This window comes from Biomphalaria glabrata, chromosome 2 (assembly GCF_947242115.1).
Source record: "Biomphalaria glabrata chromosome 2, xgBioGlab47.1, whole genome shotgun sequence".
Taxonomy (NCBI): domain Eukaryota; kingdom Metazoa; phylum Mollusca; class Gastropoda; family Planorbidae; genus Biomphalaria; species Biomphalaria glabrata.
The window spans coordinates 55115292-55128778 of record NC_074712.1 but is presented as its reverse complement, the minus strand read 5'-3'; the positions used below and the strand labels follow the sequence as shown (position 1 = coordinate 55128778).

At 36.0% G+C, this 13487-nt stretch overlaps 2 protein-coding genes across 3 annotated transcripts in view; one reads left to right on the top strand and one right to left on the bottom strand.

The window, feature by feature from the left end:
• Positions 1–3060, top strand: part of LOC106062254 (guanylate cyclase 32E-like) — a 160106-nt gene extending 157046 nt beyond the window's left edge. Inside the window, exon 23 of the mRNA XM_056021489.1 lies at positions 323–3060. Coding sequence (XP_055877464.1) covers positions 323–1651 — 1329 coding nt within the window. The 3' untranslated portion in view covers positions 1652–3060. The remainder of the gene's footprint in view (positions 1–322) is intronic.
• A 598-nt stretch (positions 3061–3658) lies between these two features.
• The window catches only part of LOC106064536 (neprilysin-11-like), a 155326-nt gene continuing 145497 nt past the window's right edge, over positions 3659–13487 (bottom strand). For both annotated transcript variants that reach the window (XM_056021487.1, XM_056021488.1), the window contains exons 14-15: positions 11937–12022; positions 3659–9044 (exon numbers count right to left, since the gene is read on the bottom strand). In XM_056021487.1, coding sequence (XP_055877462.1) covers positions 8942–9044; positions 11937–12022 — 189 coding nt within the window. In that variant the 3' untranslated portion in view covers positions 3659–8941. The remainder of the gene's footprint in view (positions 9045–11936; positions 12023–13487) is intronic.

Sequence of the window (13487 nt, the reverse complement as noted above, 5' to 3'; positions counted from 1 at the left end):
TCTCTTAATTACTTAGAAATAAATGTAAAACTTCATATAGATGGTGTCTTATTGTTATTCTAGAATACACTAAAAGCAAATATCAATCATGTACAAACGTCTTTCTAATCTAAATGGTTAGATAAGTCTAAAAGATATTAACCTGGAGAGCGTTTAGTCTTAATGTCATTATGTGAATAATTATGACTCACCATTCAATATTTTCTATATTCACTAATTGTTGCGCAAATGGAACTTTTTAATGCGTAATTTTAAAGCAACAGTTACAAATAATCTCTGGACAGTAGCTTTTTAATACATGCATTTTTTTTCTATCGACAAGGGGAAAGGACTCATGAAAACTTACTGGCTGACTGGTGAGGACTGCAGCAGACGAAAACAAAGAGTGCAACGGGGTATCGCCAGGCTGGAGAAAATCGGCTCAGTCAGGAGGCGTACAAAGCTGGAAAAACCTTTGACGCCCAAGTATGGATTCAGGTCAGAGAACTCCCCGCAGCATCAATCCATGTCGCCTAGTCTCAGCGGGGGGAACTATAACCTCCCGATGGACTCTCCAGCCAACAGCCGGCAGGGCAACTATCTCCATCCGTACACCATTCTTGTTGGGCCAACAAGCGACGAGCTGATACGAAGATCCTCCTCGAGGAGGAGGAGGTTGAAATTCGCCATCGGCAGCGAGGACTCCGAGAAGGAAAATTCTGTAAGTGTGGACGAAAGTTTCGAGCCTTTCCATTTCAGTGAAGTGCCCATGCCGACCATCATAAGGTCAAAGACTGACCAGGACTACAACTCTGGCAGCGACTGCGACCTGTGCCGAGACAAAAGCGAGGTCTCCAGCATCAGTAACTGCTCATTACGGGACAATGATGAAGTGTTCTTGAACAATTTCCCCAAGAACGACAACCTTTCAAATACTGACACTTCTTGTCCACAGCCTAGAAGCATCTCTCTGACTCAATCTATGCCGTCTATACCATCCTCCTGTAAAGTTAAAGCACCGATTGTCAGGATAGAGTCTCTCGACCTGGACAATCCAGATTCCCCATCTAAAATGAAGAGCACCAGGCCAAAGGCAACACTCTGCAAAAACAAAATGGGGAAGAAAGTTAAAAGACACTCAATAGAACCCAACAATGTTAAGGTTGACAGTGCAAGCAAACAATATTCTCCTTACGTCAACTATGAAAAAGACTCTATTCGCGAAAAAGATGAAACAGAACTTTCAGAGTGCACAAACCGTCCGAACCATCAAAATGAAAGCTTGAAAAACATAAAGCCCATAAATGGGCTTAGTCATGGCTTCCCAAACCCAGCCCTAGCCAATCATAGAGTGTCTCCGTACATTGACCCTCCCGACCCATTTTGTTTCGACGGAATGGAAGAAGAAATCTGCGAGTATGGGATGTCGAATCAAGAGTCGTTTCCCTTTATAGACTCGCTTTCAGGTGACACGGTCTACAACACAGAGGTGGAGGTCTTGCTGCATAAAAACAGAAAATTTGGCAGCATAGAAAAGAAGCAATCCAAAACAGGGAATAATTTCGATTCTTCTGAGCGAGCTCAACATGAGATGACTCCACTGTTATCCCACGCTGAACGCGCTGTCAACTCCGTAGTATCTGAAGGGTATGAAGATAATGAGCCAATTTAAATATTCCTTTTATCAAATTATACTTACGACATTGAATTAAAGACATGATTAATTGTTTATATTTAGCGTCTTCAAAACAGTAACACAGAGAATACATTCTACAAATACACATACTTAAAAGTGTTTTCAAAGATACAATGTTAATCAAAGAAGTATTTTTCAACTCAGGCAGTTCCTACTGTGAGTTTAAGTTTCCTGCTCTATTTTAAACCAGCCATTTATTTATTTGCCTGGAAAACGAAAATTTTAAATTAAATATTGACAATCAGTTCTCTGTTTTCTACTTTCACATTTTGTTCAAGAGTAGGTGACCTTGATAAAAAGTGTTACTATTGACGAATAGATTAGTTTAAGGGTGCAAAAACATATTGGTGGTATTGAAACATATCGGTTGTATTGAAACATATTGATGGTATTGAAACAGCTTTTACATTTCGCAAGTATTTTGTAAAAAAAAATAATGTATTGCTACTTAAGTTCCATCTGAAGCGAAGATCAGTAAACCAAAGTTTAAGTGTCTTGTCAGACAACCGGTGTTGAGGGTGGGCAGGACTCGCATCTATTATACCTAGCCCTATACATACTTGGATAGACATTAGTCCTTATTCTATAACTCCATCCACCATTACAAAAAGCCTCAAAATAGCAAATGAATAAATTGTTTTTAACTTTTTGTTAACAACCAATTGCAAAAGTCGGTGAAAGGAACTTACAACATTTTTTTTCTTTATTCATACAATATGCAACTTACTTCTTTATAAAGGGAACAAGGCTGTCTTTAATTTCTTTTTTTAATGTTCTTTTTTCATCCTTTTTCTATTTGCCTGCCTTTTTTATGTGATGTCTGGGTTGGTCCATGTCTTCTCCCCTGCCCCTATATACAGCTCCAGGCATTGGGATATTAGTTCATTAAATGAGCCTCATTACTGGTGTACATCTGTTGTATTGGTAAGGCATAAAGCACTCAAGACTGTGTTTAACTCTAGTTCAAGCTTTTAACACTGGTTCCAAGTCCTGTTTAACGCTGGTTGAACTTCTTAAAATTGATTCTAACGAGACTGCTTGTTCACTTAAAACAAAAAAAAAATTGTAAAAGTAAAATACTCTTTAATTTTGGTCACCCTTTACTAGCTTGAATATTGTAAGTGGACCATAAAATAATTGTACTAATGTGTTAAACGACTATAGATTAACCTAGATTGTATATATATATTTTTTTTCATGTACAGGTAAATAGTATGCATATCACTTGTACATTTTGGTGTAAATATTCCATATAAAGTGAAACTGTGTACATATGTGTACATACATGTCTTTGACTTATAGGTTGTGACAAACTAGCTACCATTCTCCCATGATCCATTCATTACCTCTGTAAGTACTGTACATGGAATAAACCAATAAACCATTTTCTGCACATTGTTTTGGGTTGGACTTGACAATAATATTAATTTGTTTGTTTATTTTTGTGTTTCCATGTTGCGAAAGAATAATTTAGACTAAACTATAAGTATTCATACTAAGTAGCTTATTGGTGGGTATAATCTTTATACACAATATCGGCTTTTTTATAGTTTGATCGTATTTCTTTTTATTTTGTAACTTCTTGGTATAGATTTATTACAGTATATAGAAGTGTGGGGTGTCTACACAATGTACTTCTTGGGGCACAGAATCACATTCAAGCTATCTTAAGTTCCCTCTAACAAATGTCATATACAACAAATATCAAGTACAACAAATGTCACGTACAATAAATGTCAAGTACAACAAATGTCACGTACAATAAATGTCAAAGTCAGCAAATGTCACGTACAATAAATGTCAAAGTCAGCAAATGTCATGTAACTTTTAATGATATTAAGGATTACCGCAAAACAGCATGATACTTTTTTTGCATGGTCCAAAAAGTACAACTCCCCCCCCCCCCCCAAAAAAAAAATGTACATGGTACTGAGACAACAGAGACTAACAAAAAAGTAAACACAAATATTTCTTCACTTTCATTTCTGTAATTTGTTTTTTATTGGAAAACAAGCGAAGATAGTATCACACATACGTAAATATACTTGTACACATAGACATAATGTACTAATCACACTCATATATCCAAATATGGTAATGCTAGACGTCATAGACATAGTATGTTGTATCACAATGATGTGTCCCCCCCCCCTCCATTCCCCCGAGCTGAAGAGATGTCCTATAATTTACAATCAATGTTACATATAAAAACAGCACACTAAAAGATAAGGAACCAATGAGAACAAGAATCTACCTGTACACTGCCTACACTTGATCAGAATGTACAATAGAGCAGAGCTATCACGTGATAATGATGGGACTTTAAGAAAAAGAAAAAAAAAACACGATGTAAGTAAGAGAAATACAGATCAATCTGGACAATTCTTATAGCACAACATTATTCGTGGCATTGGATTTCTTCTTCAATATAAAATTAACGTATAATCGTATGTAGAGACATTCTTAGTAGGGATCTAAAATCTAGGGGCATTCAAAGATGAACAATTGTGCCCGGTATAAATTATAAATTATAGACATAAAAAACTATATAATAATAAGAGATAATGACATTAATAATGACATACATAATGACATGCATAAAGATAGAAGCTAATCAGAAAAAAAATCATTTATCAGTATCAGAGGAATATATTACATTAAGTTAAAGGTCATAGGTCATGTAGATAATTTGATCAATGAACATAAGTGATTAGGCCTATAATAGAATACATAGACGAATAATGCCATACAAAAAATAGTTTTTTTTTTTAATGTTTACATAGTGTATATTCAAGATCTGTAGGCAATGAAGAACTAACATTTCAGAATATGTCATAGTAACTATTACAGTGTCAAATTTGGTGTGGGTGAACGGTGAAAGGTCATCAAAAGACATTACTTGAAAAATAAAAATATACAATTAAAACAATAGCATTTATTTCAAGCTAAACATTCTGCAACAGTAGTACAAGTAGTCAGCTCAGCTTATGAAGCGTCATGAGTTTCAGTCTTTTGGTTTCCTTTTTCTTTTGTATTTCCCCCCCAAAAAAAGATTTTTTTCTTTAGTTGTTTTGTTTTTTAAACTAAAACGAATATGAAGAAGAAATTGATGTTGTTAAAAATTCTATTAGTTGTGAACTATAACTCCTGATCTTTTGATATTCATTTACTCAGCTACACGCAATATTTATTTTAAACCCCGCCACTTCTACGTAGAAACTAAGTTGTTGATTTAAACTTTTACAAAAAACGAAAAAAAAAAATTAAACAATTAATCCTCGTCATCACCAAACTCCATTGAGGGTAAGAGGGCTCAGATCATCGCTTGCAAAACCCCAGGACAGAACTTCCTGCAGATGTTTGTAATGTACATAACTCACCCCACGGGTCAAAGACATGTGGCTTCCCAGACATGTGGAGACAGAAACCAGTTAGAATGGTCAGCACTTCACATTTATTCAAAACTGGATGCCATAAAATGTGTAGATGTATTAAATACATTTATGACGTCTGCTGAAAAAAGTTTTCAAGATGTTTGTTTAAGGGTAGCAAAAGATCTGCTTCTGGCTTGATATAGAGATGAATATTTAACAATCACATAATGATATTGTATCACAGCCCAGAGGTCTGACTTGATTTTTTTTCAAACAATAGTGGAACACAATTAAAAGTCTTTAAACATATTCCAGTCCAATATTTATAGCGTGGGTATAAAATGTAGGTCAGTTTTAAACGTGCGATAATAATAATTGAACTTTCAACATAAATAAATAACATTAATAATGCGCAACAAAAAAAAAGTATAGAATTGCACTATATTAGCAACAACGAAGATAACTACATCTATACACACACAGATCACTTAGTAAACATTTCGGTATACCCTGTCAGTGTCTTACACACATACATAGAGAATTGTCATAATTCTTCTTTTTTGTAGGTCTGTGGAATTTATTCATCCTTAGCAGTCTAGCCTTCGTTTTTTCTCTCTATTTCTCTCGCCATCTCTCTCTTTCTCTCTCTCTCTCTCTCTGTTATTAGAGTTATTCTTCTAAATACATTCATTACTACAAAACACTAAAATCTCATTTATTTTACAATTCATTGAAACACAAAAAATTCACAAGCTTTTATTGCCAGAGGATTGTTTGTCTTTTAAAATCATCCAATTAAACAACGACCAACTAAATACTCGTGTTCAATACTTGCATTCAATCAAGCCATTCCATAATCGAATTCGAAGAAAACAGAAACAGGAAGAGAACAAGTGCATCTATTGATAATTAATTAAAAAGATAAACAAAGTTACAGGGAAATGAAATATGACTAATATACAATTAAAGTACCTGAGAAATTAAAACGAAAGTCATGAGAACCTTTACACTGAATGAAAACAATGACTCTCTCAAGAAAGTAAACTATTACAAATTAATAAAGTAACCTATTACAATTAATAAAGTAAACTATTACAGTTAGTAAAGTAAACCTATACAATTAGATCTCCATCTTCAAATCAAGTTAAAATGATTTTCAAAAGAAATCTGATTATAGAAACATTCCGATTTCTTTTTGTCTATTTTTAATAAACTGATCTCTAAGATGAAACGGAAAATGTACACATCAAGATAAAAAGGTTGAAAGAATGACAATTTGTTTGAAACCTCTCTTGGTGCTATAATAAAATTAGTTTGGATTTTAGAGTACAAACTCAAGATTAAAATCAGAATAATTTGTGACACACAAAATCAAATTAAAGAAATTATAGAGTTTACATACCACTATACACACATACACTTTTATTATTAAATATGGCAAACTATCATTCCATCACAGATAGTTCAAAGTTCATGGTTCAATTGAACAAGACAGTAGAACTTTGTTTAAGTTTAACTGACGCCACAAAGGCCGTGACGGTTGGCAGCATAAGAAAATATACAAGACAGTCATAATAGAAATAAAATATTTAAAAATAATAATAAATGAACATACTTGTCAAACAAATGTTTACACGAGCCTCGTTCCGACTGCGGTCACGTGTAAGCCTCACTTTGAATAGTCACGTGACCAGCTTTCTATAAAGAGTTCAATGAATAAAAAACAAAACAACAGCGCTGCTTTGGTAACGACAAGAAATGACTTGCACTATAAATAATTCTGTACATGTTTCTAGATCTCAGAGAATCCAAACACCGATCAGTTTTGTATATCATTGGTATGGACATATACACGACCATATCTGAATTATGTCACTTTATGTACACTGGTTATGGTTGCTAATACTTTGAGAAAGAAAGAGAGAGAGAGAGAGAAAGAGAAAGAGAGAACTTAGAGAATGCTGAAAGAACAATGATAAACTGTGCACAAACACTAGACACTATAAGTTATCCATAACCAATTAAACATTATATTGCAAATAATATACGAAAAAACATCACATGCTTATAACAAACAATCTGTTGTATAATCATTATAATATATTTGTAATAGCAAGAACATATTAATATTTCTAGTTGAAACACCCACACACAAACTAGGGCAAGATGTATTGCTAGGGAATTATCTTTAGATACCTGACCACGTGACATAATGAAATAAGACATACACTACATAATTACATACTCAATAATGAATCTATTGAATCCGTATTCTATTAATAACACTTCTGAATGATTCGGAATGAGTGATTGTAATCTGATTATGTAATGAATACAATTAATTCACGAAGAGCTTTGGTTTTGGTCTTTCTGTGAGATATGACACATGGACTAGTTCATTTTTAGTCTTTTGATGTTTGGTCTTCTAGACTTATGAAACATTTATTTTATCAAACGTAGCACATCACATTAAGTATATTAATCTACAAATTAGATTGTATTTTAGACGGCAGAGAGGGTGTCGGGTCCCTATTATTGTAGTAAACGCAGATCCTTTCTAACTTAATCAGGGCCACATAGTTCAATCTTCTATTCATGCCAGTACTATAGTTACAATAGTATACAAGTAAAAGCAGGACTTGGGTGGGGTAGACAGAATTATTTATATAGAGAAAAAGTGGAAAGAACAGCGTGCTCGCCGTTTCAAATCTCGTATTGAGATACCATAATAGTACCTTCAAATGAGGAGATAACCGCGTTCTACGCGGATCCTTATGTAATTGTAATATGGTAAAAGACAATATTTAACCATAGAAAAACATCTGCCTCCTAATAGTTCACTATACTGTAGATCTATTCAAATCTTTTTAAAAATTTATTTAGCTAAAAACCTTAATCCATTTATCTTCAACAACAATGCTTCTGGTTATTTTCATGTGTACATTCATTACTTTGTTTAATAACCTCCCCCTGTAATTGGAAGAAAAAATCGATCCAGTTGCTTCCCTTCGTCTAAAAAAAAGGGAACAGAAAACAGTGAGAGAGCTAGTACCTCTTTTGTTTCAGGGTTTATAAAAGATATAAAATAAGATTTATATTCTAATTACTGCTACAGAGTATAGGGCTATTGCAATTTTAACTGTTCAATGTACACAATTTTTAAGTTAGCCATCTTACGAATATCTCTAACCATGCCTGTTTAAATGAGTTCTCTGTTTAACGAATGACTGTGTACACAAGAAGACTAGACAAGGGGCCAGTCAAAAATGAAAGAGACTATGGTGAACAGATAAATAGATGAGTTTGTTACATTATTATGTCATATAAGTCACATTAGACATGTTTTCATTTGATAACCACAAGGTTATGCCATTAATTCCAGGTCCAAGAGTTGAAATTCAATATTTCATCAGTTTCTTACAATAACACTGCATCTATGCTAACTAACTAACCCCTTCGTCCCATGAAATATTTCATAAGAACTTGATTACTAATAAAATTAAGAAAGCCATGAAACCCATTTAAGTTCTTAAACAGTCTCATTCTGTCATACATTTGATACATCGCCATGATGAGGTACAGAGTAAGACAACCTAGCGAGCATACTGTTTACATTTCATTTCTAGAGTCATCAATAAAAATGCGATTTTTTTTACACATTATTCTTTGGCAAGATAAGCTTCTGCCTTGTTCATTTTATCAAACACTAATTCACCATTCACGTCATAAACCAACGTTTATTAATAGAATCACATGACTACCTACGTCATCGGTATACACAACTTCATTCGGGTATGAAAAGTTTATGTGTGTGTTTTTGTGTCGGTGTGGTAGGTTGTGGTTAGTGTTGTGGAATAATACATGAGATGTCGGAAGATACGTAGACAACTTTTTAACCGAAAATTCGGCACTTGTCCATCGGGTTCATATTCATGTTGTCCGAACACTGGAAGGCCTCAGCAAACTCATCGGAATTACGTAGCATCCCATTGACTCTGTAGACAAAGAAATACTTTCATTAGAATTTCATTACGAAAATATGCATTGGCTTTTAATTTTGTCCTACAAAGTGTCTGAGGTTAGCCTTGAAGTCAGACAACATCACAACCTAATGAAGTCAGACAACATCACAACCTAATGAAGTCAGACAACGTCACAACCTAATGAAGTCAGACAACATAACAACCTAATGAAGTCAGACAACATCACAACCTAATGAAGTCAGACAACATCCCAACCTAATGAAGTCAGACAACATCCCAACCTAATGAAGTCAGACAACATCACAACCTAATGAAGTCAGACAACATCACAACCTAATGAAGTCAGACAACATCACAACCTGATGAAGTCAGACAACATCACAACCTAATGAAGTCAGACAACATCACAACCTAATGAAGTCAGACAACATCACAACCTAATGAAGTCAGACAACATCACAACCTAATGAAGTCAGACAACATAACAACCTGATGAAGTCAGACAACATCACAACCTGATGAAGTCAGACAACGTCACAACCTGATGAAGTCAGACAACATAACAACCTAATGAAGTCAGACAACGTCACAACCTAATGAAGTCAGACAACGTCACAACCTAATGAAGTCAGACAACATAACAACCTAATGAAGTCAGACAACGTCACAACCTAATGAAGTCAGACAACATCACAACCTAATGAAGTCAGACAACATCACAACCTAATGAAGTCAGACAACATCACAACCTGATGAAGTCAGACAACATAACAACCTAATGAAGTCAGACAACATCACAACCTGATGAAGTCAGACAACATCACAACCTGATGAAGTCAGACAACATAACAACCTAATGAAGTCAGACAACATCACAACCTAATGAAGTCAGACAACATCCCAATTTAATGAAGTCAGACAACATCCCAACCTAATGAAGTCAGACAACATCACTACCTAATGAAGTCAGACAACATCACTACCTAATGAAGTCAGACAACATCACTACCTAATGAAGTCAGACAACATCACAACCTAATGAAGTCAGACAACATCACAACCTAATGAAGTCAGACAACATCACAACCTGATGAAGTCAGACAACATCACAACCTGATGAAGTCAGACAACATCACAACCTGATGAAGTCAGACAACATCACAACCTAATGAAGTCAGACAACATCACTACCTAATGAAGTCAGACAACATCACAACCTGATGAAGTCAGACAACATAACAACCTAATGAAGTCAGACAACGTCACAACCTAATGAAGTCAGACAACATCACAACCTAATGAAGTCAGACAACATAACAACCTAATGAAGTCAGACAACATCACAACCTAATGAAGTCAGACAACATCACAACCTAATGAAGTCAGACAACATAACAACCTAATGAAGTCAGACAACATCACAACCTAATGAAGTCAGACAACATCACTACCTAATGAAGTCAGACAACATCACAACCTGATGAAGTCAGACAACATAACAACCTAATGAAGTCAGACAACATCCCAACCTAATGAAGTCAGACAACATCACAACCTAATGAAGTCAGACAACATCACAACCTAATGAAGTCAGACAACATCACAACCTGATGAAGTCAGACAACATAACAACCTAATGAAGTCAGACAACGTCACAACCTGATGAAGTCAGACAACACAACCTAATGAAGTCAGACAACATCACAACCTGATGAAGTCAGACAACATCACTACCTGATGAAGTCAGACAACATCACTACCTGATGAAAGGCTTTCCTTTGGGACAGACATAAACAGTTAACCGAGAACTAAAACAGACAACGACTTCATCTGTATGAGATGTGTCCAAAGTGTAAGTCATACTACTGAGGTCAGTCTATATAGGTCACACTATGTCTCTTGCCCCGCCAGGTTCGAGGTCCGTTAAAAGGAAGCCAATGAGAGTCATACGAATGCATTTCCTTGAGTAACACAACAGTAGCACTTTCACCTGACTAGTAAACAAAAAATTCTAAAATAATTCAGGGCTCTAAAGATGTCTGTAAGGTCAGATGCCGTTTCCATAGTGTTTGATAGAAAAAAGCTAAGGTTTGTTGTTATTTTATATGTTTATTAAACTTTTATTAACAGTAAACGAATTATACATTTTATAAAATTTTATAAATTAAATGCAAGCAAGTGAACATTCATTAGCACAGTATTTTTGATATCTACATGGGTGTAATTTTACATATTTTTTTTTATTTAAAGTACACAGAACAACTTATCAAGTAAATAAATAAATTCTTTATAAAATTGCGTATAATAAACCAAAGTATTCCCTAAGTAGTGCTCTAGCTTACCTCTGTTTCCCGTATATGGCTGGGTTATAGTGCTTTAGCTTACCTGTGTTTCCCGTATATGGCTGGGTTATAGTGCTTTAGCTTACCTGTGTTTTCAAGTTATGGCTGGGTTATAGTGCTCTAGCTTACCTGTGTTTCCAAGTTATGGCTGGGTTATAGTGCTCTAGCTTACCTGTGTTTCCCAGGTATGTCTGGGTTATAGTGCTTTAGCTTACCTGTGTTTCCCAGGTATGGCTGGCTTATAGTGCTCTAGCTAACCCGTGTTTCCCAGGTATGGCTGGCTTATAGTGCTCTAGCTTACCCGTGTTATCCCAGGTATGGCTGGGGTAAAGTGCTGTAGCTTACCTATGTTTCACAGGTATGTCTGGGTTATAGTGCTCTAGCTTACCCGTGTTATCCCAGGTATGGCTGGGGTAAAGTGCTCTAGCTTACCTATGTTTCCCAGGTATGTCTGGGTTATAGTGCTCTAGCTTACCTATGTTTCCCAGGTATGTCTGGGTTATAGTGCTCTAGCTTATCCGTGTTATCCCAGGTATGGCTGGGGTAAAGTGCTCTAGCTTACCTATGTTTCCCAGGTATGGCTGGGTTCGCCCCATTATTGACGTAGAACTGCAGGATTCCTCTCTCACTCACTTTCTCACAATGAGTCTGAGATCATAAAAAATGATAATTGAAATGCTGTACAGCAAATGTAAATATAAATCAGTGCTATGTACATGATTATCATTAACCAATTTTGTTTAAATACCAATATTGTTCAATAGCGTAAAAACACAAAGACGGTAAAGTCAAATTACAAAGACGGTCAAGTCAAAACACAAAGACGGTCAAGTCAAAACACAAAGATGGTCAAGTCAAAACACAAAGAAGGTAAAGTCAAAACACAAAGACGGTCAATTCAAAATACAAAGATGGTGAAGTCAAAACACAAAGATGGTAAAGCCAAAATACAAAGATGGTAAAGTCAAAACACAAAGATGGTGAAGTCAAAACACAAAGATGGTGAAGTCAAAACACAAAGATGGTCAAGTCAAAACACAAAGATGGTGAAGTCAAAATACAAAGACGGTCAAGTCAAAACACAAAGATGGTGAAGTCAAAACACAAAGATGGTCAAGTCAAAATACAAAGACGGTGAAGTCAAAACACAAAGATGGTGAAGTCAAAACACAAAGATGGTGAAGTCAAAACACAAAGATGGTGAAGTCAAAACACAAAGATGGTCAAGTCAAAACACAAAGATGGTGAAGTCAAAATACAAAGACGGTCAAGTCAAAACACAAAGATGGTGAAGTCAAAACACAAAGATGGTCAAGTCAAAATACAAAGACGGTGAAGTCAAAACACAAAGATGGTGAAGTCAAAACACAAAGATGGTGAAGTCAAAACACAAAGATGGTGAAGTCAAAACACAAAGATGGTCAAGTCAAAACACAAAGACGGTGAAGTCAAAACACAAAGACGGTGAAGTCAAAACACAAAGACGGTGAAGTCAAAACACAAAGACGGTGAAGTTTCGATGAATTTGGTTTAGGGTAGAGGCTTGGTGGCTAAGTGGTAGAGCGCTCAGCTTCCGAAAAAAGGGTTACCGGGTTCGAAACTCAATTAAGGCTGGAATTTTGAATTTCGGGATCCGCCAAACTCTAATGGGTGTCTGACACTTGTAGGGGAGAGTAAAGGCGGATTGTCGTTGTGCTGGCTACTTGACACCCTGCTCGTTAACCGTTGGCCAAAGAAACAGATGACCTTAACATCATCTGCCACAGAGATCGCAAGGTTTGAAAGGTTGTTTTTTTTCATTTTACTTTTACACTATTAGGTGGGAGTAGGACAGGTAGGCGTGCTCTTTTCTTACATTTCACATCTAGTCTGGTCTTAGGTATGAGGCAGAGCCGGTCTTAGGTCTGAGGAAGGGCCGGTCTAGGTCTGAGGCAGGGCCGGTCTTAGGTCTAAGGCAGGCCGGTCTTAGGTATGAGGCAGAGCCGGTCTTAGGTCTGAGGAAGGGCCGGTCTTAGGTCTGAGAAAGGGCCGGTCTTAGGTCTGAGGAAGGGCCGGTCTTAGGTCTGAGGCAGGGCCGGTTATAGGTCTGAGGCAGGGCCGGTCTTAGGTCTGA